Source organism: Furipterus horrens, unplaced genomic scaffold, assembly GCF_987537825.1.
Source record: "Furipterus horrens unplaced genomic scaffold, mFurHor1.1.pri manual_scaffold_4, whole genome shotgun sequence".
NCBI lineage: Eukaryota > Metazoa > Chordata > Mammalia > Chiroptera > Furipteridae > Furipterus > Furipterus horrens.
Genome location: NW_028327174.1, coordinates 98,653,982 through 98,681,771, shown reverse-complemented (window position 1 = coordinate 98,681,771; position 27,790 = coordinate 98,653,982). Strand labels below are relative to the sequence as shown.

The following is a 27,790-nucleotide window of genomic DNA, read 5'->3' as shown; positions in this document are numbered from 1 at the left end:
CACTAGACACCATGGTGCTGGATTAGAAGCGAAGGTGTTTCGTGAACTCATACCTGACAACATGTATAAGTGGATGTAGAAATGTATGTTACATAAGTGCACATGTACACACACACACACACACACATACTAGTTCTTTCTACTGAGTCAGCCTGGGAGTATCAGCACCCTAAAACCAGTGAGCACACCTAGCCCTGGGTCCTCATTTCTATAGTAAATGCCATTGTCCACTAAATGGAATCAAGGCTCCTCAGAGAGATGGCTGATCCTAGATCAGAAGTATGGGAAGTACAAGATGAGCCCAGAGCATCTGTTCCAGACCATGAGAAAGCTCACAAAAAGTGAAGGAGGCATGTCAAAAGGACTTAGAAACCAGCTTGAAGATGTTCCCAGTGACCAAATCAGGGATAATTTGAGTATCAAAGTAAGTACTGATGATAACAGAAACAATCTATTGAATAAAACAGGAAATTAATGATGAGAAATGAAATATTTACATGGTTTTGAAGTACTTATCCCAGGAAATCTTACTAATTACAAAGGGAGAAAGAGTAACTTGACCATGAAGAAGGCTCGCAGACATCACTGAGCCATGTGCCGAGGTCAGTGCTGTCAGTAGCCAGGCAGCTCAAAGCTGCACACCACGCACCACACTGAGAATGCAGGGTGTTTCCGTGTTCCTGCAGGATGTGTCACCTGAACCCAGTTGTGGGGACGAGTCACACAGCCTAAACTGAGGGACAGCCCATGATCTTCAAGTGTTGAAGGCCACGGAAGTTGAAGAAAGCCTGTTCCAGCTTGAAGGCAACTAGAGACATGATGATGAAATGCAACGCATGCTCCGGAACCTGTGCTATGAAGGATGCGATTGTGACAACGGCAGAACATGACAAGGATCTGAGCACTAGATAATGACCATGTATCATGTTAACCTCCTGATTCCAATGGTTGCCCATGTCCTTGTTCGTAGGCTACATACGTTAAAAATTCAGAGATGACAGCATCATGTCAACAACTTACTCTCAAACGGCTAAAAGAAATGCAGCTACATTTGCACCTTTTTTCTGTAAATTAGAATGTTTTGAAGGTTATAAGAATAAAGAGAAAAAGGAAATGAAGGGGAATTTAAGTTCTAGGCATCTGAGGCAGTGGAAAGGAGGTGGGGACCACCAAGTGTGAACCAGAAGAGGGGATCAGGTGCTGGGCAATTCTTTTTCCTGGAAGAGTTCAGAGCCAGACTGCCCTCCTCCCGAAGGTCAGGGAGCCCTCAGCTGCTGTGAGACCCTTCCCACTCTGGGTCCACCCCACACTCTGCTGCCAGTGGTGCAGGGCAGTAGCCCTCTGCAAGCCAGAGGAGCGAGATGAGCCCGGAGGATGCGGTTCCAGGCCCCGAGAGCCAGCAGCAGCAGAGACAGACCCTCCAAGGCCAGGAATTGCTATGCAAGTGAAACCCATGCAGAGGCAGGGTAATTGTCTAAACGTTCCTTAAAGGCCTCTGAGAGCTCAGGGCTGACACTCAGTCACCCTAAGAGGAAATCTGATCCTGCACCTATTTTAATTTTCATTTTCAGGATGGGCAAGCACTCACTGAGCTTCCACATCAACTTTAGGAATGAGTACAGGAATGAGAGCTGAAACCAAAGGCTCTGCCCCATGTCTCCTATCCTCAGTTTCCACAGCTGTTAAATGGGAAAACCACTGGCCGTATTTCAGAGTTGGGAGAAGGGGGTCAGGTGAAAACATGCAGATGCCAGGCTATGTCACCCTTGTAGAGAAAGAATTATCGGGTTTTTTCCCCCTCTTTAGTAGGCAAGTAGAGAGGTCACCTGTCTTTCCTTCCTACCCAGCTCAGTACGTTCCTGGGGAGCGTACAGAAGAGACCTGGCCCCCTAGGTGAACCAGGAGGGGTTGGACACCGAGCCCCAGGTTGGGGGTATCTGAGCAACGTTTCCCTGCTCAGGCTGGAAAGAGGCCTCTGGGTCCTGGCTCTGCTCGCGTCCCCTGCAGATGTGGCTCACCCGTTACCCTTGGCCTTTTTCACCAGCACTCACCCACCTGCAACCCCTTCACTCCCTCACTTCCTTGTTCACCCCGTTGAGATTTCAGATTTCACGGTCCATTACTGGTATAACCCTGGCTCTTACCTCCCTCTGTTGTGTCCTCCCAGCAAAGCCCCTACACAGGCAGCCAGGCTGCTGAGCACAGCGTGAGAACTGAGCTCGCTGCTTATCCATGTCCGCGCGCGTCTCACTAACACTGACCTCTAACAAGAGCTGCCTGCCCCCAGCCATCCCCACTAGCCCAGAATGCTTGTTTTCTCTCCCTCCCTTCTTCTAAAAGACCATTCTATTCCTTCTCCTCTCCCTCCAAAACACTTACACCCCTCCCCTCTTGGTCTTTCCACCAATGACTGTCTCATTCTTCACTGGGTAAATGGAAGCAATAAAGCAGGAGCTTCCCACCACAAGCACGCCTCCATCTGGACCCACATGCCCCCCTTTCCCCATTACTGTGGTTGACCTGTCTCTCCTCCAAGAAAAACACCAACCCTCCACCTGTGCTTTGCACCCCAGGCCCTCTTACCTTCTCAAGGTCCTTGCTCCCAAATTTACTGGTTTTTGTATCTGCAATTTTGTTCTCTCTCCCTCTACTGGGCCATTGAATCATACACACATATTTTCATATCTCCTGTCCTTAAAAAACTCACTCCCTTGATCCCACATCCTCCTTTAGGTACTGTTCCATTTTCCTCTTCCCCATTACAGCAAGAATCCTTATTTATAGTCCTCACTTCACAGTCTCTCTCTAACCTACTCTAGCTGGGCTTCAGTCCCCACCCCCCACACTCAGTCTGCTCTTGTTAAGAGCACCAGCCTCCATGTGGCCAAGTTCAAGGGTCACTCCTCTGTTCTTATCTTACTTGAGCTCTTAGCATTCCCTAGAGTTGGCCACTTTCTACTTCCCTTGATTTCATGGTCCTCCTCTCTCCTGAATGCCCACCAGCTTCACCGAATGTATCTTCTCTGCCTCTCCTCTGGCCCACTTCTTTCCTCCAGCTATGCTTCATTCCTAAGTGACCTCATGGTGTAACTTTAAATCACATCTGTATGCCGAGGACTCCCAAGTGTACATGCCATGCTCTGGCTCTCCCTGGAACTCCAGACTCACACATCCAAGTCTTACTCAACATATCTACCTGGATATCTAATGGGCTTCCCAAACCTAACACGCGCAAGAGAGAACTCTCGACTTCTTTCTCCCTCCTGTCAACCCCATGACTGTTCTACCTCATTTTCCACCATCCATCCAATTACCCAAGGCAAAAAAAGTTAGCACTCACTCCTGTCTTTTTCCCTATTCCCACACATGGTCCACCAGCAGGTTCTCTTGCCTCTGTTTCCAAGCACAGCCCAAGGGGTCACGCCTCTCTTCTTCCATGGTCATGACCTCAGCCCAAGCCATAACACCTCTCCCTGGAGCACTGACATAGCCTCTTAATGTGCCTGCCTGCATTCTCCACAGAGAATGCTTTTCCTTTGTCCAACATCCTCAAAATGCCTCCTTCATCCCTCAAAACTTGTTTTCCTCCTTTGCAAACCCTACATGATCTGGTCCCACTCAACGCAGGGCTCGGTGACGAAATCTCATTCTGCTGACTGATAACTGCTAAAAAATAGAAAGATATCTTCTAATTAGGGGTACTGGTGAATATGAGTGTGTTCAAGAGATGGGTTCCAGAGGGAAGGGCTTGGTAAATGTTGCACTGCATGGGAAGGGGTAGGGAGAGAAAGGGAAGGGAATGCACCTCTATCATCAAACTCCAGCTTGAAAAAACTCCCGCTCTCACAGACAACCCATCCCTGAGCCAGCCCCAGCAGCAGCAGGGCCTGTGGGCAGCAGAGGACCACATTTCCCCAAAGTCAGACCCTGGGTCTGCCACTGGGTGGGTGATGGGGAGAGGAAGAGTGGGGGTTGTAGAGAGGAAACAGGAGAAGGAAGAATAGCTACTACTTTGAAAAACTCAACAGATTGTCTAACTGGAGCCAAGCAGAGGGTATGGCAACTAAGAATTCAGCCACAGGCTGGACTCACAGGAAGGTGAGCTGGGACAAACATGCCTTGGCTGGCATGACAGGAATTGGGAACCTCAGGACCCCATGACTGCAGTCCTGCTAACAGGGCCTCAGCTGGGCTCCTCTTCCCTAAGGCAAAGTGCTCTGTCCTCTCCTCTCTTATATCAGTCTACATCACCCAAACAAGGAAGTACAACTCCCCTCACCCTCTCCGTCCATGGGAAAACACGGAGGCATGTCTTACTGTTGTCCAAGTGGTTGGCCTTAATGATCTTCTCTGAGTAGTCAGAAATACTGGAGCATTCAATCTAGAAAGGGCACAGAACAAAGGAGCAACGCATCAAAAATACAACCAACACCAATTTAACAAAAGGAGAAGCTGAGGCCTGCAGGGGTGTGGTGACTTGCCCACAGCTATCACTGCTCATTTGCTGCAGATTAAAAACTACAACGCAGCCCTCCCACCTTGCAGGCCAGCAGCTCTTCCATCAAACTGGGCTGCCTTTCCTGTGAGACTGAAACCTACCCTGAGCTGTGCGGTGGGGGCTCCAAGACTGAGTTGGGAGATTCAGGAGCAGCTGGCAGACCTCACTCTTCTGACCGGGGAAGCGTAGGATGAGGTGGCGCAGCCGCTGTTCTCCCAAGAGAGGATGCAGGACCAACCTGAGGTGCTGTGAGCCTCCCTCAAATTATCTTCCCATCTCCCAGTCCTCACTGGTTAAACTGGAAGCATGCCAGGACAGGGGCCATCTGGAAAATGCCAACTCAGGACCTCAGGGCCAGTCTTAAAAGCCTTACACACACACACACACACACACACACACACACACACACACACACACGTTATCTCCCCTTTTCTGCAGTCTCCGCCTTTGAAAGAATTGATTCTTTTGAATCTAAAAGTTCTTTCATACTCCCCAAATCTCCTGAGCAGAGGACCAAGGTATTTGATGGATGAGTCAACCATCAGCTGAGAGGAGGACCTTGTGGGAACAGCAGAAGATCTAATCCCAGCAGGGAGGCGGGTAGAGGTCCTGGGCTTGCCCCGGAGGGCCAGGGTGTTCTGGAAACAGAATGGCAGCTGCCAAGAGCTGTTGTCACCCCCTTAGCTGGCTCTCTACAGAGACTGGCCTGCATTAAGTCCTTGGGGCTCCCCTCACCTCCACACTCAGGTCCCACCTCAGGCTGCCCCCAGGGCCTTGGGCATTAGCACAGGAGCACTGAGTGGGTTCCTGGCAGCTTCCATCACAGCGTCGGGAAGGTGAGGCGGGGGGAGGCAGACTCTAGCCAGGACTCAGATTCCAAAGGACCGGCCATTTCCTGAGCTACCAGGTTCTATGGCAACAATTCTGTTGTTGGCAGGACTGCATTTCTCTCCTCTTCTTTCCCCTGCCTCACCACGTTTTCATTCCATCTGCTAGAGGGTGCTGAGTTTAGCCATGAAGAAGATGGGATCTGGAGCCAGACAGCTTGGATTCCCATCTGGCCACTGCCACTTTCTATTCGTGCCTCAGTTTCCTCAGCATGAATTCACAGCCCCTGCTCACAGGGTCAGCGTGAGGATGAAATGAGCACTGATGGGCCTCTGAAAGCAGACAGGACCCCTGAGGCTGCACTCCTGTTCTCTTCCCTCTCTCTTTCTTTGACCTCTGCCTATCCCCTCTTTTTTTCTTTACACTCTCTTCATTTTTCCTTTTTTTTTTTTTTTTTGTACTTTCTAGTTTGTTTTCTCTCTCCTTTTTGTTGATCCATCTCCCATTCCTCTAGCTTTTCTCTGAGCCTTTCCATCCTGTCTTTTGTCTCCATTTGCTGTCTGTCTGTCTCTCTCTTTCCTGCCATCCAGTCTCCACTACTGGAGAAGAGCTGTGGGTGGGAGGGGGAGCCTGGAACAGGAGAAACTGCGAAATGAGCCATCCGGAGAGAAGCCCAGCTACAGTGGCGGAGCTGTTTGTAAAAGAGCTGTTACAGCAGAAGAGCGGGAGGCAGACAGATGGTACCAGTCACCACCGCTGGAAGCGCTGTGCGGGGAGCCTCCTGATAGCTCCTTGGCTGGAGCCCCTGCTGACTTGGGAGCCAGTGACAGGTGGCCCTGCCTCTCCCTGCTCAGCCCTGGCTCCCAAGTGCCCGGTGGAGACCAGAGCTGAGACGGGCCTTAAAGACAGCACTGGGAGGGAAGGCCCTTGGGGGTCACTAGGCAGTCTCGCAGGTCTGAAGCTCTGTGAGCTCATTGGAAGTGCAGTCTTGCTGGACAGGAGGTCTCTACTGGGTGAGCAGGGCCTTGCAAAGGAATGCCAGGAGGTGGGCGGGCAATGCCTGTGATGGTGACAGGACTTGACCTTGGGCATCAGATTGGCCCTTTTCCCTCACCATGCTCCTCAGCTGAGCGCATCACAGCTTTTCCGGTCAAGACAATGTCTGAAGTGCCCTGAGGTCAGACCAGGTTACCAGAAGACATCTATAACCAAGACCTGAGTGCTTTCTGGGTCAGGCTTGGGGTAGAATTCTGTCCCTGCTGAAGACTTAGGGGCAGGCCTCTAAGGCAGGGGCTGGCCATGGGGACTTGGAAGGCTCTAGTCAACCCAGGAGCCTGGGGCTCTCAGGACAGAGTCTCATGACTCAGCTAAATGTGCAGAGAATTAAGCCCCTACCTTCCCGTGAGCATCTGCGAATCGGCTGTCTTGTGCACATGCTCTGAGTTTGATTGTAGTGTAACTTTAATTTTGATCACGGTTATTTCCCATTTCCCAGCCCTAAACTCACTGCATGTCCTAAATGTCAGACAGCTCAGAGCTCTTTTTTTCACAATTTCTTCCAAGCTCCAGAGCCTCCCAGAATCCTGTCCTAGGCTGTGAACAGCTGCATTGTGGGTGACAGAGGAAGGTGGGGAGGTTTCCCAGAGGGTCAGCCTCCACCTCTAGCCACAGAGGCTGCAGCAGCCAGCACAGCAGAATTTAGGTCTACCAACTTGCCCTTAAAGGATGAAGAAAGAGGGTTTTCGTGTTGTTCTCTCCTAATGCCCTTATCCCAACTATACTCATAAACACTGAGCATCTGTCACATTCCAGGCACCGTTCTAAGCATGTTACATATGTATTAAACTCTTTACTCCTCACAATGACGCCATGGGCATGCTACTGTTTTCATGCCCACTTTATAGATAGGGAAAACGAGATACAGAGGAGCAAATTGCCCACAGTCCCGTGTCTCATGAGTTGGAAGAACAGAGATTCAAGCCAGAGCTCACATGTGTAACCATGCTGCACTGCCTCCCACACACTATAAGGTAATGATGACTCTGAAACGGTTTCTGAGAAGTCAAAAATCTTCCGCAAATGTCAGCAATTGCCAAGGCAAGGAGCCAGGAGCAATGCCCAGGTGACAGGGAGCCATGGGAGATTGTCCTGTCTCTTGAGAGTCACACTTGATTTTCTCCTTGAGGGTGTGACCTCAGCAAGAGATGGACCAGGGTTTCTAACAATACTTGTAGGAAGGGCTGGAGAAGGCAGAGGGTTAGGCCAGCTTGGCAGAGGCCAAAGTGAGGGAGGGAGGGGAATGCTCACCCCAAACACCTTCTTGGCTCCTGCTTTGGCAGCAAACATGGAAAGGATCCCGGTGCCACTCCCCACATCCAGCACCACTTTGTCCTTGAACACATGCTTGTTGTGGTACATGGAGTTCCGGTACGTGAGCGTCCGCACCTCATCCTTCAGCATTTCCTACGTAGAAGGAAAAAAAAGTCAGCGTCAATGTACTCAAGGTACTTGGGAGTACACCAGGGGCATGGGCCCCAGGGTGGTCCCACCAAAGTCTTCAAGGACATTGATGATGTTACTAGGCAAGCCACAGAAGAGTACTGTGGGGCAGCTAGGCCAGAGGCCACCTGCATCATCACAAACAACTCCAGCCCCAAGAAAATAGCTTTGTACTATCAAAGGAGAAACTCATGTCCAGACCTGGGAAAACTCCAGTTTACCAAAAAACAAAACCAAATGCCAGTGGGGTACAACATGAGAGACTCAAGTTAGACCTGAAACAAAACTTTCTGCCATGGTGAGAATACTGTCGTTAACAAGTTGTTAAAGGAGATCTTTTGTGTGTGTGCTATTTTTTTGTTTGTTTTTAAAAATAGAAAACGATTCCTTTATCTAATATTATTTAGGTGCTTTGTGGTAAGGAAGAAGCTAAATTACCCACTACAACTACCTCCAGCCCAAGGAGAACACAATTAATCAGTGTGTGGTGATGAGGCAGGGATCTTCATCCATACAAGGTATTAGTATTGATATTTCTTTGGTATAATTCTAGTATAATTTTTAGTATAACTTGCATGCAATAAAAAGCACAGATTTTAAATGTATGGCTAAGTGTAAGAGTTTTGACAAATGTACACCTATGTTACTGCCACCATAATCAAGATACAGAACATTTGCATCACTCCAGAAAGTCTTTCATGACTGTTGCAGTTAATCTGCACTCCCATCACAGAAAATCAATGATCTAACTTACATCACCAAAGCTTCCTTCTGCCAGATTTAGACCTTCATATAAATTGAATCTTATTACAATATGTGCACTTTTGTATCTGGCTTCTTTTGCTCAAAGTTTTTGAGATTCATTCATATTCTTGCATGTCTCCAAGGCTCTTTCCTTTTTTCTTGTTGATGCTGTTGTTCTTATTCTTGTTCTTGTTGTTGACTAATATTCCATTGTATGACCATACCATAATGTGTTTATCCATTCACTTGTTGATGGATATTTGCATCGTTATGAATGAAGGTGTTACAAACATTCTCACATAAGCATTTCTGAGGATCTGTGTTTTTATTTCCTTTGACTAAATGCCTCAAAGTGGGTTTGGAGGTCTTAGGGTAGGTGTTTAATTTTATTAGAAATTGCCTAACAGTTTTTCAAAATAGTTATGCCATTGTATGATACCCACCAGCAATATATGAGAGTTCAAGTTGCTTTCCATGCTGGCTAGTTAGTCTTACCAGTCTTTTTAATTTTAGTTATTATTTTGCAGCAATTTTCAACCTTTTTCATCTTACGGCACACATAAACTAATTACTAAAATTCTGCAGTACACCAAGAAATATATTTTTGGCCAATCTGACAAAAACAAGTATAATTTTGATTCATTTACACTAGACAATGACTCTTGTGTTGGCTGTTGTCATTTTTTTCTTTGACAATCTAAAGGAAAAGAAGTCTGTAGCCCTGATTAAAGACTCAGGTACTGCATGTTTTAAAAATTCTTGTGGCAGATGGGTTGGAAATCACTGTTATAGTGGTGACTGGTATTTCATTGTAGTTTTAATTGCATTTCCATAATGGCTATTGATGTAAATAATTTTTTCATGTGTTTATTGACTTTTCATATATATCTTCTTTTGTAAAGTGTCTCTTTGTCCATTTTTTTTCTTCAGCTATTTGCCTCTTCCTTATTGAATGAAAGGAGTTTATATTCTGGAGACAAATCCTTTGTCAGATATATACATTGTGAATATCTTTTCCTAATCTGTGATTTTCTTAATGTTTTCTTTTGAAAAGGAGTTTTTCATTTTGATAAAGACCAATTTTTTAGTTTTTTTCTTTTATGATTAGAATATTTTTGTGTCCTCCTTAATTTTCATCTACCCTAGGGTCACAAAGATATTCTCCTATGATTTCTTCCAGAAGTTTTATAGTTATGGCTTTTACTCTTAGGTCTATGATTCATGTCAAATTAATTTTTGTATATAGTATAAGTTAATAATATGAACTCACTTTTTCATACAAATAGATGGCTCAAGCACCAGGGTTTGTTTCTCTACTGAACTATAGAGGGGTGAGGAGGGAGGGGGTGACCCTTTTTCACAATCCTTCCTTTGTTTCAGTTGTGTGGCCACCTTTGTCAAAAATCAGCTTACATGTGTGTCCTCTCTGATCTGTTCCATTAATACACAAGTTCAACACTCACTTGACTACCATAGTTCTATATTAACTTTGAAATAAAATAATGTGAGTCCTCCAACTTCGTTCTTTTATGCAATTATTTTGTTTTTTCCAGATCCTTGGCATTTTCATATACATTTTAGAAGCAGTTTGCTAATTCATACAGAATAGCCTGCTGGAGTTGGTTGGAATTGCATTGACTCTATAGGTCAGTTTGGGGAGAACTGATATCTTAAAAATATTGAGTCTTACAATCCAAGAACACTGATACAGCTCTCCATTTGTTTACGTCTTGTTTAATTTCTCTCTGCAATATTGTACAGATTTCAGTGTAGAGGTTTTGCATTTTTATATTACACAGCATTTTATGTTTTAAAAATACTACTGAGACATACAGCAGTCTGGATCTCATAGAATGATATAGAGTAAAAGATACAAAAGAGTACATTTCATTTATGTAATTCCATGTATAAGAAGTTCAAAAACAGGCTAAAGTAATCTATAGCAATAGAGGTCAGAATGGCGATTACCTTAGGAGCAGTGTATTAACTGGGAAGGTGCTCAAAAGGAACCCTCTTAGGTCTTGGAAAGGAGCTGGGTAATGATTACACAGGTGTATACAAACAAAGTTCAAGATACACACTTAAGATTTGTGGACTTGAATTTGTAAGTCCAACAATAGTTTGAATAAATAACCTATGAGGAAGTCTTGTATTTTTTAATTAAACTTATTCTTAATGATTGTATTATATGGTACTTTTAAATTATATTTCAATTGTTAGTATATATATTAACTTTGTACTGTATTTCACAGCTTTGCTCACATCACATATTAATTCTAATAGGAATTTTTTGTAGATTCTTTTGTTTTTTTCACATTAAAAAATCTTCTCATGTTGAATACAGACTATTTTACTTCCTTTTTTCCTATCTGTATGCCTTTTATTTCTTGTTCTCTCCTCTTGTTATACTGTACTGGCAGGGAGGGCCATTTAGTAGTATGTTAGATAGAATTGGAGAAGACAGACATCCTTCCTTTGTTCCAGTGATTTATAAATGTCAACACTGAGTATAATTTTAGCTGTGGGCTCTCCATAAATGTTTTTTATCAGACTGAAAAGTTATCTATTTCTAATTTTTTGAGAGTTTTTTAAATCACGAACTGGTGTTGAAATTTGTCAAATACCTTTTTTGCATTTATTGAGATGATTATGACTTCTCTCCTTTAATCTGTTAATGTGTTGAGCTCCAAAGATTGGTTTCAAACATTGAACCAACACTTTGTCATAATGCACTATCTTCTTAAATACTGCTGGGTTTTACTTACTAATATTTTGTTGCAGATTTTTGTATCTATATTTATAAGGAATGTAGACCTGTAATTTCCTCTTACCTTCGCTGGTAATTAGTTATGCTGAGTTAATCACAGACATTAGGAAGTGTTACCTCTTCATACATTTTCTGAAAAGGTTTGGGTGAGATTGATGTTTTTCTTTCCTAAATGACTGATGTAATTCACCAGTAAAACCACCTGGGCCTGGAGTCCTTTTACATTAAGAATTCAATTTATTTAATAAATAGAAGGCTGTTTTTGTTTTCTATGCATTCTTACATCAATTTTGACAAGCTATTTTTCTAAGAAATTTATCCATTCCAGCTAAGATATCAAACTTATGGGTATAATTGTCATAATACTCTCTAATTACCTGTTGAGTGTCTATAGGATCTGTAGTAATGTTCTTGTCTTCACTTAGTTACAATCTGTGTTTCTTCTGATTTTTTCTTGATCAATTAAGCCTGATGTTATCAATTTAATTAGTATTTTCAAAAACCAACTTTTGACTTGTTTTGGTTTCCTTTAATGTTTTATTTCTACTTTGTTGATTTCTGTTCTCATCTTTATTATTTCTTTCCTTTGACATATGTGGATTTTATTTGCTCTTCTTTCTTTACTTCATAAGGTGGAAGTTTTGATCATTGATTTTTATATATATTTTTCTAATAAAAGTATTGAAGCTATAAATTTTCCTGTAAAGATTTCTTTAACTGCTTCCTACAAATTTTCTTATATTTTGTGTCTTAGCTCAGGCTGCTATAACAGAATATTATAGACAGGGTGACTAAAAAAACAAGCATTTATTTCTCACAGTTCTGGAGGCTTAGAAGTCCAAGATTAAGGTGCCATCAGATCCAGTATCTGGTGAGGGCCTGTTTTCTGGTTGTCTTCTCCTTCTACCCTCACATGGCAGAGAGCAGAGTGGGAGAGCAAGCCCTCGTGTCCCTTCTGAGAAGGGCACTAATGCCATTCATGAGGGCTGACCCTCATGCCCTAGTTCCCTCCCAAAGGCCACCTCTCTTAATGTCATCACAATGAGGGTAGGATTTCAACATATGAAACTTGGCGGGGGGGGGGACATTCAGTCCATAGCATTGTGTTTTCACTCTCATTCCATTTGGAATATTTCCTAACTTCTTGTGATTTCTTCCTGACCTTGTTCTCAGTGCTGCTTAATTTCCAAATAGTTGGAGATTTTCTAGATAATTTATTGCTTTTGGTTTCTAACTTAATTCTATTATCATAAAAAATACTCTGCATGATTTTAGCCTTTCAAAATTCATTGAGATTTGTTTGTGGCCCAGCATATGATCTATCTTCCTGAATGTTTCAATGTGCACTCAAAAAGAATGTGCAGCCTATAGATTGGTGGAGCAATGTTCTACAAATGCCAATTAGGTCAGGTTATTTGATTATATCATAAAATTGTTCAAATTTTCACCAGCTTTGTACATTTGTTCTATCAATTACCAAGAAAGAAGTATTAAAACAAGTTTTTAAATATGGTTGGGGATTTGTGTTTTCTCCCTCTAGTTTTGTAGATTTTGCTTCATGTTTTTGAAGCTCTGTGCACACATGTTCAATGACTTTACAACATGTCACCCTGGACACCTGGACTACATTTCACAAGCATTCTATTATGTTTCCAGTTACAAAGGGTCATAAGAGAGACTCTTGTGAGACTTGGAAGGAACAAAGGACATGGGAACCACTTTACAGTGCACACACATCATTGCTAATGTGTTGACTACATACTTATTAGCATGAAGTAGCAGTTGAAATTGTTCTGCCTTCAAATTCAGCTTCTCTGATTCTTGGGCCAGGTATATGTGTATTCAGCTCTGTGATGAAACACCCCAGCTCTATAGGATATGCTTGCCACCAAGGTCATAGGCAAGACGTAGAATGAACATGTGTTTCAATCTGTCCTCATAGGCTTCAAGCTTGTGCTTGTGGGTTCTAACTGCTCCTAATGTCCCCTTGTTTTATATCCAAATTTCTTTTCTAGCTACCTGTCCTATAGACTTCAAGCTCCAACATCAGATGTGGAGATATATTCTACCAGATCTGCTTCCATTGTTGAACACTGGCTGATACAGTTTGGTACCAAGAATAGCTCCTAAGGGGAACAGAGCCTAAGGTTGTGTTCTCTGAATCAGTTCTCAATTTTAAAGGCATTAATAACTCTATTGACATTGGTAAAGAGGGCACTGGTAGTCACTAGCATGAAATGGCAAAGCAGTTACTCAAATTTTAGCTTTAGATACCTATAATAAAGGGCCTATGGAAGACAATACTGGGTGACCAAGTATTTGTTACCTTAACATGTTTTAGTCAAAATGAGGAATATGATGAGGTGGGTTGGTTGGTTGATTATTACTAACTTGCTAGAAAACTTGGAGAAAGAAAAACATGAGCACAGCGATTTAAAATTTCAAGGTCTGAATATAGTACCTAAAAGCTTTTATGACTTCTCTGAAAAAAAATCTTATTTCCAGTAGGTCAGGGCCAAGATTTCTGAAAACCAAATTGAAAGTCTAATCTTGCAAATGCCCGAATTGCAACAGCAGTTGAATTTCCATCCTTGCAGGGTCTTTTTTTTGTTCATGCTGAGACATCTGTTGGGAAGAAATGGGATCCTGACTATTGGAATTGGAACATACAGGCAAATTCAGATGAAGCTGGGTCCTCAAGTCCCTAAATTACATGAATTCTTTTTTGCCAGTAGAAGCTCCTTCTACCCTGCCTGAGGGAGTTTTCCTTTTCCTGAAGAGTCAAATTGGCCTCCTTTGAGGTACCTGCATGCAGGGTACTACTGATTTTTCATAACCTACCCCCAACAAGCTTCTTTGCTGCTACCCCCACAACTAGATTCAGCTCCAAGCAGGCCCAAAAGGGTATAACGGGTATAAAGTGTGACTCATCGGGAGGTATGACATACACCAAAAGAAATGCCTGATATTTTTATTCATATAGATTGAAAGCTGGGGAGTGCATATATATATATATATATATATGGAAACGTATATTAGGGGTATGGGATTGACATGGAGGGAATATAAAGTTGGATTGGACTAAGTTTATTGATGTAGGACAACTAAGCAGAGATTTTGGATTCACCATGTTAGCTCCAGGGGCTTCAAATGCTTCTAACTGTTGGTTTGGCACTGGCTGGGAGTCTTGGTTGAAATGTCATCCCATACAAAAAAAGTTGAGAGTTGGGGCACAGGAGGCAACCAATCGATGTTTTTCTCTCACATCAATGTTTCTCTCTCTCTCTCAAATCAATAAATGTATCCTCAAGTGAGGATTAAATAAGATAAAAAATAAGAATAACTGTTGGTTTGGTTGATTGACTGAAACATGGACCCAAAGTTAGCCTACACTAAATAAAATTGAAATGTCAGCACTTTCTCTATATGCTGAGGAGGGAGGTGCCCAAAGGCTGAGGGAGACTAGAATGTCAGAGGGCATTCGTCACCAGTGCCAGAGAGCACACATTTCACCACAGCTGAGAGAAATAAATTCGCTAGAGGAGTCCAGCATCCTTGAAGAACTCTGTGGTTGCTCTTCTCTATGTCAGAAATCACAGGAGGAATTTCTACCATCAGAATCAGATCTCTAAATGGAATAGAAATAACAGCAAGCTGGGATCCTGAGGTAGCAAGGGCCAAATAGCAGCACCTAATCATCAGAGATGAGGTGGGCATGGTTACCACGATGGATATGGAAACCAAAGATTTTCAGAATAGCCTGAATTGCAAAGACCTCTGACGTTTACTGGTTGATCACAGTGTCTCCAGAAAAGAAATAGATGGGAAGCATACTAAATTCTTCCTCAGTATGTTTAAGCAGAAAAGTTATAAGTCTAGTGAACAAAGGCTGGCTTGAATCACCAAAACAGAGAGTCATAGCCCCTCATTTGACTCCCAGACTTGAGTCAGTTTATAGAACCCCTTGAATGGGCATGTCCTATTGCATTGACCAAACTTGCTACTGTTAATCATTCCCTGGCCTTCCCCAAGAGGGATTGTAGCTATTTACCAGAATGATAACAATGGAGGGGGAAAAAAACACAGATTTTTGAGGATTACTGGACACTGGCTCTGAGCTGACACTAATTCCATGAGACCCATTATTCCAGGAGACTAATTTCCAGAGACGCAAATCCCCATTCAGTTTGCCTATTTGGCCTGTGCAGAGAGAGATGGGATGGGTCTTGGAGAATGACCAGGGATTATCATAAACATAATCAGATGGTAATTCCAACTGTAGCAGTTGTTTCAGGTGTGGCTTCACTGCTTGAGCAAACCAATACATACAGAGAGCTGCTGCTTTTTTTATTTTTTGTCACTTTTAAAAATTTATCCACTTCTATTTCTTCCAATACTTTTTTCTGTACCATTTTTTCTCTACTCTGAAACTCCAGTTACTCACATATTTTACCACTTGATTCTGTCCCATCAGTCGCTGAGCTTGTTGTCGATTTTTTTTTCTCTCTTTATGGATGGTTTCTATTTACCTGTCCTTAAGTTCATAGATCTTTTCTTTCTAGGTATCCTATCTGTTATGAATCTCATCCAGTAAATATCTGGTTTAGATCTTATATTTTTATTGTGGGATTTCACCTATTAGATCCACCTTTTCCTGGAGATTATTTTTAAAATCATATTTATTATAGTTACTTTACAGTGTTTTTCTGATAATTCCTAGACCTTGGCTCTTTATAGGTCTTCTGTTGTCTAATTTTCCTCTTCATTATGGATCAAATTCTCCTGTTTCTTCATGTCATATAATTTTTATTTTATGCTGTAGATAATGTGTAAGAAGCACTACTAGCTGAAGTTAGTTTCTATTGTTGTTTTTTCCAAAAAGGAATGTCTTTTCCTTTGTTAGGCAGCCAGAGTAATGGGCTGGTTAGTTAAATCTGATCAGGAGTTGAGCAGGTTTAGGATGGGTTTGTGGCTCTAATCCTTCCGTTAGAGACTTGAAATTCAACCACAGGGGCTAAAATTAGACCTTGTATTTGTTTTTCAGTGGAGCCACTATTTCCTGTGCTGTCCCAGGGCTCATATATTTGATCACACTAGAATTTGAGTAAGTAAGGGTTTAGTTAGATTGAGTTCACTTTTGGCTCTAAATTATTTGAATGTGAGCTCAAGCCTCTCCCTCCAGGAGATGTCTGGGACCAAACACTGCAAGACTACCAGGCATCAAAACTGCAAGGCCTCAGAAGGTGTGAGACCACAGGACTTCCCCAGAACCAGGCACAGGGGATGGTGCAGAATCTATGCGCTATAAATAGAAATATAGTAGAGTATAGTGATTGTGCACACCAATTCTGGAGCCAGAATTCCTACATTCAAATCATGCACCAATGCTTTTGGGCTCTGATTCAGAACATCATTGAGCCTCTATATCAATCACCCATCTGGAAAATGGGGTAATAAGAGCATCAACTTCAAAGGACTGTTGTGACTGTTAAATAAACACAGTGAGTATTACATAAGTGTTAGCTTCTGGCTTTTTGTGACAACAAGGACCCTTCTCATCCACAAAAGGAAATTGTTGAGGGTGAGTAGAGAATGGAAGCAAAATAACAGCAAAGCTTTCACAGCTATGTTTAGAATTGCTCACAGCCTTTCCTGATAAATTAGATTGGCTCAATACCTCTGCAGATTCTATTGATGCTGAAGCGAAGTTGCCTGAGTGTCCCTCTCCCCTTTAATTCATTGCCTTTTGTCACTTCTTTGACCCCTTTTTCCCTTCCTTAAGGCTCCAGAATGCAGGATTTAGATTTGTAGATACAAGTTCTGGGAGAAGAAAAGTTGTGACTTAGCAAATCTTCCCCCACTTGACCTCCTCAGAGTAAAGGCTCTTTCCTCCTCTACCCTTGCTTTTATCATCCCTGGGACAGAATGACCCAAAGAATTCTCAAACATTTCAGACAGAGCCTATCACTGTTTGGTGACAATTCCCATCCCCCAGATGTGGATGACTTTGTCTCCCAGATCTCTTGCCTATTAAACATGTGACAGCACATTGACTAATTGCTGGAAAATGAGGCCCTGTGAAGGTTTCCAAAGAAACTGCAGCAAGATTGTCAAAAGAACTGAGCTAGCCAGGAGCGGATGGGCACCCAGGGCTTAGGGGCTGGGAACACAGCCCCACTGTGGTAGGCAGCTGAGGCACCAAGCCGAGGGCCTATAGAAGATGCTGAGAATTCAGAACTGGAATCTGGGAGGTCACAGAGCCCACTCTCTCTACTCTGAGCAAAGACCTCAGTAGGCACACATCTGTCACTTCTGTTTCTGTTCAAGATTCCATTCTTCTCAGAGAGGCCCTGGGGTGGAAGGCCACTGTCCCTATCTCCCTCATCCCCACCCTCTGAAGGTTGAGTAGCAAATCTTCTCTGTATGGAGTCATGGGATGGAAGAACAGAAGTGTTCGGAATCACCTCTTGCTGTGTTCTTCAGCCCCCAACAGTTCCTTCTCAAGCTCAGCACTTCTCATTAGTATTTGCAGACTAATCAAACCCAAGCCATCCCACACCATGTTTCCTAAACACCCACTGATAACTATTAATCAGCAAGCTGGCAGTGCCGCTGCCTGCCCTGTGAGCATCTTGTTAATGACAGGAGGAGCCTGCCAAATGGCCAGCTTGGCCCTGGAGGCTGATATGGGTCTTGCCCAGACTGAGGAGGCAAAGACATCTCTGCAAGCCGTCTGGCACAGAATGGAGATCCCTGGCACTTGATAACAAGAAATGAGCAGGCTCCCTCTATACAAAGAACACTGTTAAGAGTCCATCCACTTGTCCCCTCCCAATTTCCTACCAGGTGATCTTGGAGACCAAAACCAGGGTGGAGGAAAAGCTCCAACCAGGAAGGAAGGCAACTAGCCACTCCTACGTTACAGACCTTTGCATTTCCCTGAGGCCAGGATCCAGAGATGGCCAGGTGCAGCAGCAGGGGAATTTACGCTAGGTGGTCAGAAGCACCTCCTGATGTGAACCATTGCTAAAACTATTCTAGGGCAGGTAAGGAAAGGCATGTTATCCATGACCTACAGATTGTTTACTCCAACTTGATTAGCTCAATCTACACTCTGTTTATATATGTACACGTGCAAACTTGATTTTTTTTTAATCAATACATGAAATTGAAGACACCTGGTGTAATATTTATTTGCTGACCCTTGGTGTCCTGTCTGAGTGGAGACCGAACCCTGCTAGATGCCCAGCCATGGCATGCTGACTAGGCATTACCCAGGCTATGAGATTAGCAGCTGGGTCAATAAACATTTGCCAATCAGACAACGTGCCAAGCCCTGGGTTAGAGGCTGGGGAACCAAGTCCTAAAGGAATTACAGATATTAATAGCCCAGGAGAGCACCCCTAGGTGCCAAAGTGCTGCCCAGCAAGAACTTAGCAATTCAGAGACAGGTGCCAGAGAAGACATTTGGAGGGGGCTCCCTGGGCGAATGAAGCCTGCAGACTGAGGAAGGATAGGCACAAAGTAGACAATGTGTTGGCTGGTTTCTATCAGGTGGGCTTTCAGGCAGGCCCAAGGGGAGGCACATACATTGGGGCCCCTAGAACTGCTGTTTCTTCCCAGGAATCTGCCCCGAAATAGGTGCTCAGAGCCACAGCCAATTCAAATTTGTCACATGGAAGGCATATCCTTTAGGGGTAGGGTCTTGAGGAGGAGAGCTTTGAAGGAGTCCTTTCTGCCTCCCAGAGCCTCTCATAGACCCAGGACAAGGCTCCATGCACCTTCCTAATCCCCAGCCCCCATGGAAGCAGGATCACGGAAGGTGCCACAACTCAGCCATCTGCCCTGAGAGGGTATTTGATACATCAGGAGTGGCAAGCCTAATAGCACAGGTCCCCAGAACTAAATACAGGGCCCAATACCCCTCCCCACTGCAGGCTGCAGGCCTAAGTTTTTATGTGGGGAGCAATTCTCAGGGGACCAAACCTTTAATCCCCCCAGTTTGAGATCCCACTCCCTAGCTCCACATGGAATTGGAAAGGAACCAGCAGGAACAAAGTCAGCATTTCCAGAAAGAATTTACTGTTTTAGAAGCTGCATGATATCGTAGTTAGGAATGAAGCCCCTGGGCCCAGAATGTGAAGGTTGAATTTCTAGCTCTGTCACTGATTAGCCTGGAACCTTGTGTGCAAAGGAATGAGCAAGAATTAATGAAGGTTGGTCTAACACTTAAGGTCTTATATACTCATCTGTAAAATAGAGACAAATAATAATACCAACCTCATAGAGTTGATCTGAGGAATAAACGAACCACTAATATAAAATGCTAGGAACAATAGCAAGCATGTTGTAAGCACTCAAAAAAAAAATTGCTGGTTATTATTAAACACATGCCTGGCAACAGCAGTTTGGCTATTTCAATACAGGAAGGGCTTACAGAAGCATCTAATTGGAAGGGGGAGTTTCAAGACTTAATTTTGAAAAAAGCATTTGCATAGCAAGCAAGCTTTTGTTTCTTTTTCAATATTTCTTCATATTATGGGGAAATAATAGAAATATTTTCTTCATAGTGTTCTTACAAGGATTAAATGATAATACACATATTGTGCCTAGAACAGTAAGCACTCAGTTAATGCTGGTTGTTTATTTGGGGTGGCCTGAGAGAGTGTTGATGGTGATAAAGGCAGGGTAGGGGTAAGGGCACCATTGTACCCCCACTACAGTTAGGAAGCCTCTCGTCAGGAAGCTCTGTTTTATGCCACAGCTCACTAAAATCTTCCCTGCTATGGTTCAAGACCAGCATTTACACACAGGAATTTCCTGAGAATCAATCAGGACGCTGGCCAGGTTTTCAAGCAGCCTTTCTGCATCTCTTCCCCTAGAGGCACTCACTGGTCTAGGACAAACCTAAAGATTCATGGTCATTCCTGCCTGAAGATCAGATACCGTGACCTCCAAAAGGCCCTTTTGGCCTTAGGATCCTAGCTGCAAAGCATCTGAGTTCCTAGAGCAAGGACCAAGGACATCCAGTCCACCTGAATCACCCGAACTGAGGATCAGGAAGAGACACAGGTGCCGGACTCTAAAGCCAGGAAACCCTGAGCACCCCTCACTCACCAGCTGAGAAACACAGACACACACTTTCACCTGCTCACCTGCTCCAGGCCTGGCCCTCAGCCCCTCCCAGAGGGACCCATCGATGGAGAGAGGGTCAGGGGCCTCGGACCACAGGGAGAACTCACTGCATGACAGTAGAGAGTTGAACACATTATGCTGCCTCAGAGAACAGCGACGGAACAGCAGGGCCAAGCTTGCCTTGTTCGGCCACTAGCTCAGGATGGTTTACCTCGTGGATCCCAAAGTGGGCATAGGAGTCGAAGTAATAATCTCTTGAGGTCATTTCCTCTGGGTTCAGCAGCTTGGACATCTTGCCCCGTCCTGGACAGCTGGGTTGAGTGGACACATGATGGATACATTGCACAGGCTTGGGTGGGACCACAGGCTGAGGGGGCTGAGAAGGGGGACTGCTCACCTGAGGGCAAAAAAAGGGAGCCTGGTGTTAACAGTGGCAACGAGGTGCTGCTCTCTGAGATTTTGCCCCTCCTCCCTCCTGGCCACTGAGCCCAGCTCATCAGCCACAGCAGCCACTCCTGAGGGGTGGATGGTGCCTTTTGGCTTTGTGGCAGTCACGCTGATGACTACTCAGGAGCCAAGCAGGAACCATCTCTTACTAATCAGGTGACTTGAGCCCATCTAGGTCCCAGTTTCCATGTCCGTTAAATGGGGACAACAATACCTTCCTTTAGAGGCGAATAGGAAACAGCCAATAAAAGGAAGGATATATAGCACAGCATCACGTGGCATGGTGGCTGGAGAACAGATTCCAGAGCCAGTCTACCGAAACTTGAATCCCAGCTCTGCCACTTACCAGCTATACAAAGTTGAGCAAAGTTATTAACCTCTCGGTGCCTCAGTTTCCCCATATCTAAAATGGGAAGAAAATGGTTCCCAATACCTAGAGTTGTCTTGAGGATTTGACAAGTCGGTATCTATAAAGTGCTCAAAAAAGGGCTGAGCACTAAGTGTTTGTTCAACTAAAATGAGTCCCACCTGTCCCCTTAAGGAGATCACAACCATGGGCTTCTCTCCACACAACAGGCAGCACTTGGCCCCCCAAATGCAGGTCTCTTAGGTTCTAGTGTCTAACACCTCTTGTCTTGCCCTCTGGTTTCTGATTCCCAGTTTTGCTCTGAACTTCAGCAGTTTACTCTGAACTGGCAAGACTCACACCGTCGGCGACCGGCCTGAGCACTGGCTTCCCCAGTCCTGGCACCTGGCCCAGCAGCACAGTCTACTGCTGCTGCCCACCACTGACCGCCCCTCCACCTCCACAGGCCAAGGCGGGGAGGGGGGGGGGAGATGGAAGCTTGGAGAACTTCTGGGGCCCAGAAGTTCAAGCCTCCCTGCACAAGCACAGCTCTGCCAGAAGAGCCTCCTCTCCCCAGAGTGCAGGAAATGCAGGTGCACACCCCATAGCAAAGGCCTTGAGGCAGAGGCCTTTAAAAACAGAGAAGCAGCAGTATCCAGTAGTTGGTCACCTGGGGCTGAGAACTGGAGCTCTTGGATCCTATCCTGGCTCTAGTAAAATTAAAAATAGGCATTGAGAGGCAGAGAGAGGCCACAGTGCAAGAATGCAGAGCCTGGGGCCACACTGCCTGGCTCTGAAACCCAGAGTTGCTCCTTCTTGACTGACAAATGACCTTGAAGTCATTTTGTCATCACTGTGCCTCAGTTTCCTCCTCTGTATGCAGAGATCAAAATAAAAGCTACCTGAAGGAGTTGTCCAGAAGTTTGGATCAGTTAATGTATGAAAAGATATTAGAACACTGCCTGGCATTTAGTAATTGTATTATTATTATTATTTTATTCAGATTACATAAACATGTCCCTGTTCTCTGCCTCAGTTTTCTCAACTGTGAGCTGGGTCAGCTCAGGCTTCCTACCTCCTTTCCTGCAAAGGAAAGATGGAGGTCCTCAGACAGAGCAAGATCAAGAAAAACTAGTGACTTTGTCCCTTCATCATGCTGTGGGCACAGTCCCAAGACCGCCTGGGGCTGGAGGGGAGCCAGCTGGGGGGTGAGATGGTCCCATTTTCCTGGTGTATCTAGGCTACAGCCTCTGGGAAATAAGCATACTTCCCAGTTTAGCAACAGCAGATTTCAGGTCGTCAAGCTCCCGGGCTGGCTGGCAGAGGCAATCGGGGCCACCTCATTAGAATGCAGCAGGTGTGCCCACCCTCAGCTTGGGATGTCGGTCACGGTCTTAGGGAGGCTAAAAATAGGCTGTGTCAATTGCACACTCCCTGCTGGCTGCAGAGTCACCTCTAAAGCTGAAAAAGCTCTGTGCATGAAGTTGACCCCAATCTTGACTATATTTAAATATATTAAGAAGAGGGAAAAAAATCCTAGCTGGTCCCGGCAGCACATGTGGTAAAGGTCACAGGTAGCTCCTGCACCCCCTAGCTTCTGTTCAACTCTGACTCCAAAACGCCCTTCTCCATGGGGTTCCCTGAGACTCTTGGCCCAGCAGCCAATTTACAAGTGTCAACCATGTGCACACATTGCATTCGTGAGGGAAAGGGGTGAAGAGATGTGGAAGGGTCATTCAGCTCCATAACCACAGGTCATGGGAACAAAGAGGTGACTGTGGCCCCGTCCCTGGTGTCACAGGCTGTCAGCCCAGTTCAGCCTCCTGCAGAGGGGACTGGCACTCTGCCCGTGAGCTCATAGGTGTGCCCTGTCCCAGGAGGCTGGGAGTGGGGTGGCAAGCAGCAGTGGCCCGTGGCCCCTGGGCTTTCAGCTACCCGGATGGTGCTTTTCGTTCCACAAGTACCTACTGAGCATCTGCTGCAGCGAGGCACCGTGCGGGTCCTGTGGGGGAAACAGATGTACAGGACAGAGCCCTCCCTCAAAGGACTCTGCTTTCTAGTAAGAATATAAGACCTTTGAGGGTTCATCATCTAGTGGAATAGACAGTGAGATTGCATCATCTGGTGGGATAGGTTTGTTTCACAAGAGAAGCTCAAGAAAATTGCGCTGGGGGCTCACAGAGGAGAGAATTTGTTTCCATTCAAAGAGTCAATAAAGCCTGGGATGGTAGTAGCGGGGTAGGTGGGAAGCTTCCTGAATGGATTTTGGTAGGTGGAGGGGGTGGGGAGGATCATAGGAGGAGGGGGGGTGGCTAAAACAAAGAAGCAAAGGGGCAGAAAAGCAGTGAGCCTTTGGGGGGAGGAACTTAGCTGAGATGGTGGGAGACAGGGCTCAGGGAAAATCACGGCCAGGGTGTGATGTAATTAAACACAAGACAATGGGGCGCTGTTGGGGGTCTGTAACCAGGGTGTTCTAGGTTTGAACTCCACTTTAGGAAGATGAAAGTGGTGACAGTGTACTACAGGGGCGAGGAGGAGGGAGGGGGGGTGGAAGGACTGGCGTTGGGAAGGCAAGCGATGGACTTATGAGGCTATTTGCAAAGTTCAGGGAAGAAATAACAGGAACCTGGAGGACTGCTGTGTAGGAGGCACGCCCGCCAGAGAAGCCGCAGAAACGGAGTTCACGGAAGTTGGCCACTGACAGCGTGTCAGGACCCAAAGGTGGCTCCAACAGTTCTAACCTGGGGGACGAGGCAGATGGTGGTGACACGAACAGAAACAGGAGAGTCGGCAGGAAGGGCAGGTTGGGCAGGGAAGTGATGAATTTCAATCACTATGTGAGTGTGAAATGTCATTGAGTCATGTAAGAAAAGATGTCTCTCAAGCAGACAACAAGGCAGTCCCAGTCATTATCACAAACCAAATTAAAAGGCAAGTGGGAAACTAAGAGTACATTCCTACCATGCATGGTAGATGAAGCTTAATATCCTTAATATGGAGAGAGCTCCTACAAACCAATGAGAAAAAGAAGAGCATCCACAATTTAACATCAGACCAAGGATCTTATAGCCAATTCTCATGAGAAGAATTGCAAATGGCAAACCAACATCCAGCAGAAATGTTTAACCTGTTTAGAAATCTGGTGCCTTTAAATTAAAACAAGAGTTATAATTTTTATATACCAAATAAGCTCAACCCTCCCTCCTGCCAAACTACTAAAACTCTGCATTGTTAATAGCTGCAGAAAAATATGTACTTTCATATATATCTAGTGAGAACTTTTTGGAGGGTAGTTTGATAAAATCCATTAAAAGTGTTAAAAGCTCAAACCTGTTAGCCCAATAATTTCACTTTTTTGTAATTTATCCTCAGAAAAGAATCATGGGTAGTCATAAACATGTATCTAAAGAATTTTGTGGTAGCACTATTTAATGGAAAAAAAATAAGAGTCAAGTTAGAGGTTCCACAAAGCACATTGATTATGTGAACCATGGTACATGGACACAGTATAGGCTACACAGTCTTTTACCTGCTGTGGAAGAAAGAGTGTTAGTAACACAGAAATAGAACCACGATAGGCTGTGGGTTGAGAAGAACAAGTGGGAGAAGAATAGACAGTGAGATTGCATTTTGAAAATTGAAACCTATTCATGCCTGTGTGTGATAAAGGGGGACTCTGGGATTGTCATGGGGTGTTGGATTGTCAACAGTTAATTCTTTCCTTTCTTGTGCTTGTTGGTATTTTCTAAAATGTGTGCCATTAACAATACTGCCTTTATAAATAGCAGAGGTAATATTGGAAAAGAAAAGGAAATGTGATCCCCAAGTTCTAGAGGGAAGCTGAGGCTGTGAAACCACCTGAGAGGAAGGGCTGACGCGTTCATAAGGGAGAGGCCCCCAGGAAAGGAGGTGGGGGGTGAGACTGTGCCATGGGTCAGGGGGCCCAGGGAGAGAGATGTGTCCTCACTCCTCCAGTTCTGTGACTGTCCCTCCTCTGAGGACATGCAACCTACACATTGCACCCCAGTGACCAGGCAAGGGCACCAAATAAAGGCACCTGCCGTGCAGCCTTGCAAATGCAGAAGGGTGCTCTGCTCAGGAAGCTATGCAGTCACCACTGAAGCTGAAAACGGCTCTGTGTGCAAAGTTGACCTCAATCTTATCTCCATTTAAATATATTAAGAAGAGAAAAAGCTCTAGCTGGTTCAAGGAGCATGTGTGATAAAGGTCACAGGTAGCTCCTGAACCCCTTTAGCTGCCACTCTACTCTGACTCCAAGGTTCCCTTTTTCACAGGGCTCCCTGAAACATCCATGAGCAGCCAACTTTCAATGTGTCTACTGTACACCACACATTGCATTCATGAGGGAAAGTGATTTTTTTTTTTTTTTTTTGCTGGGGTGGGACAGTCATTTCAGCTCAATAACCACAGGTCATGGGAACAAAGAGGTGACTGTGGCCCCGTCCCTGGTGTCACAGGCTGTCAGCCCAGCTCAGCCTCCTACAGAGGGGACTGGCACTCTGCCCGTGAGCTCATAGGTGTGCCCTGTCCCAGGAGGCTGGGAGTGGGGTGGCAAGCAGCAGTGGCCCGTGGCCCCTGGGCTTTCAGCTACCCGGATGGTGCTTTTCATTCCAAAGTACCCTCTAAGCATCTGTTGCAGCGAGGCACCGTGCGGGTCCTGTGGGGGAAACAGATGTACAAGGACCTTCTAAGTCCTCATGTAGGCACATAGGAACCCATATAGGAACCCAGACATGTCTCTGGAAGCTATTAAAGATGGTCCAGCCTCAGTGGAAGACCCCTGGCAGGGGCTCTAAAGTCCCAGTCTTTGGCCCATCTGCCTGCCCTCCCATGGCCCTAGAAAGACTCAAGAAATGTAGGGGCTGGGTTTGGGGATGATGGTGGGCTTATCTGTGAAGTCAGAGTCCTAATTTCTACACAGGCCACAGTGGGCAACAGAGGCTCTGGGTGAGGGCAGCCTTCAAACACCAACCACTCTTGTACCTGTGGGAATCCACAGGGGAGGAAGCCGGACTGACTACAGCCTCAGCACCAGCTTCCCCACAGCTGTGGCTGTCCCAGCTCCAGTTTGCTCCCTGCGCCCACGCCCCTTCCCACGGGACATCTGGATCTCTCTAGGTCGGCAGTGGGGAGCTCGTGCTCAGGTCACCCTGGTGTTCCAGCTCTGCCTGCTCTGCCCTGGTGTCTGGTTATGGTAACTGTTTCTGCATCATTGCCTCGGCCTTGACTAGCGGGATGCCCAGCGCCCAATGCTTACAACACGCCCTGCCTTGCTCTGCCCCGACATCGACCCAAGCGCCCTAGGCTCGGAGCACTGACATTTGTGGAACGTCTCCCAACACTGTCTGCTTTTCTGATCCGCTGAGGGATGCCTCCCACTAGTAGGATGTGTGACTTTGTCTTCCACTCTCAGTGCCAACTGCTGATCAGGACTCTTGAGACACTAACCTACTTCCAGGCCTGGCCTTTCCCAGGACATCGTCAGCAGAGCTTCTCTCTCCAGTAAACCATCTGTGACTTTCCTAGCCTATCGCTTCTCCCCAGCGTGAACAGGCCCAGGCCCTCTGGGGTAACGGAGGCACCGAGGAGAGGGTTTGAGCCAGTCCTTGAGGGCTGGGAGGAACCTCCACAGGCAGGGGTGAAGGTGGAGGGCAAGCATTTCTTACCTAACCCCACTTCTGCCTAAAAATGAGGGTAACTGCTTGATGATGACGATGATGATCTCTGACATAAATTGAGGGCCCACTGTGCTAAGCAACATCACAATGCAATGAGGCACTGAAATTTACAGACGAGGAAAGTAGAGCTCAAAAAATTCAGTCATCCTGGCTGGTGTGGCTCAGTGGATTGAGCGCTGGCCTGCGAACCAAAGGGTGGCCGGTTCCATTCCCAGTCAGGGCACATGCCTGGGTTGGGGGCCAGGTCCCCAACTGAGGGCACACGAGAGGCAACCACACACTGATGTTTCTCTCCCTCTCTTTCTCCCTCCCTTCCCCTCTCTCTAAAAATAAATAAATAAATAAAATCTTTTTAAAAAATTTACTCAATCGCCTGGGCCCAGAGCTAGCAAGTAACAGAGCCAGAATGTAAACCAATATCTGTCTGCTGCCAAGTTGCGCCCTGCTCATATTCTGGTTAGCTCAGTCGCATCCCACCAAGCTGAGCAGAGCTACTGCTAGCAGCCAGGCCTGTGCTCAGAAATGGGTGGCAAAGCTGACCCAGGCAGGACGCCCAGGCCTCGGGGAGGAAGGGGGTAAACAGGCAATAACTAAACAGAGGAAAGTGCCTTCGTGGACGGAGGTGCAGGCTGGTACTTCCTCAAGGCGACCAAGTTCAAAAGGGAGAAGACTGTCAGCTCCAGCTTGTGGAAGAAGAAGCCAAGGCCCATAAGGAAAGGAAATCTAGAACTGGAACCTCCAAGAACCTACGACAGGAGTGGTGGGGAGAAGAAAGAGGCTTTGAGGAAGGAGAGAGTGGAGGTGAAGGCGACCCAAAGGGGGAAGTG

The 27,790-nt window shown here is 45.5% G+C and overlaps 1 protein-coding gene across 1 annotated transcript in view; it reads right to left on the bottom strand.

The window, feature by feature from the left end:
- Positions 1 to 27,790, bottom strand: part of LOC150012528 (protein arginine N-methyltransferase 8) — an 86,720-nt gene that overhangs the window by 31,081 nt on the left and 27,849 nt on the right. Inside the window, exons 2-4 of the mRNA XM_090273855.1 lie at positions 20,683 to 20,868; positions 7,634 to 7,789; positions 4,318 to 4,381 (exon numbers count right to left, since the gene is read on the bottom strand). Coding sequence (XP_090129981.1) covers positions 4,318 to 4,381; positions 7,634 to 7,789; positions 20,683 to 20,868 — 406 coding nt within the window. The remainder of the gene's footprint in view (positions 1 to 4,317; positions 4,382 to 7,633; positions 7,790 to 20,682; positions 20,869 to 27,790) is intronic.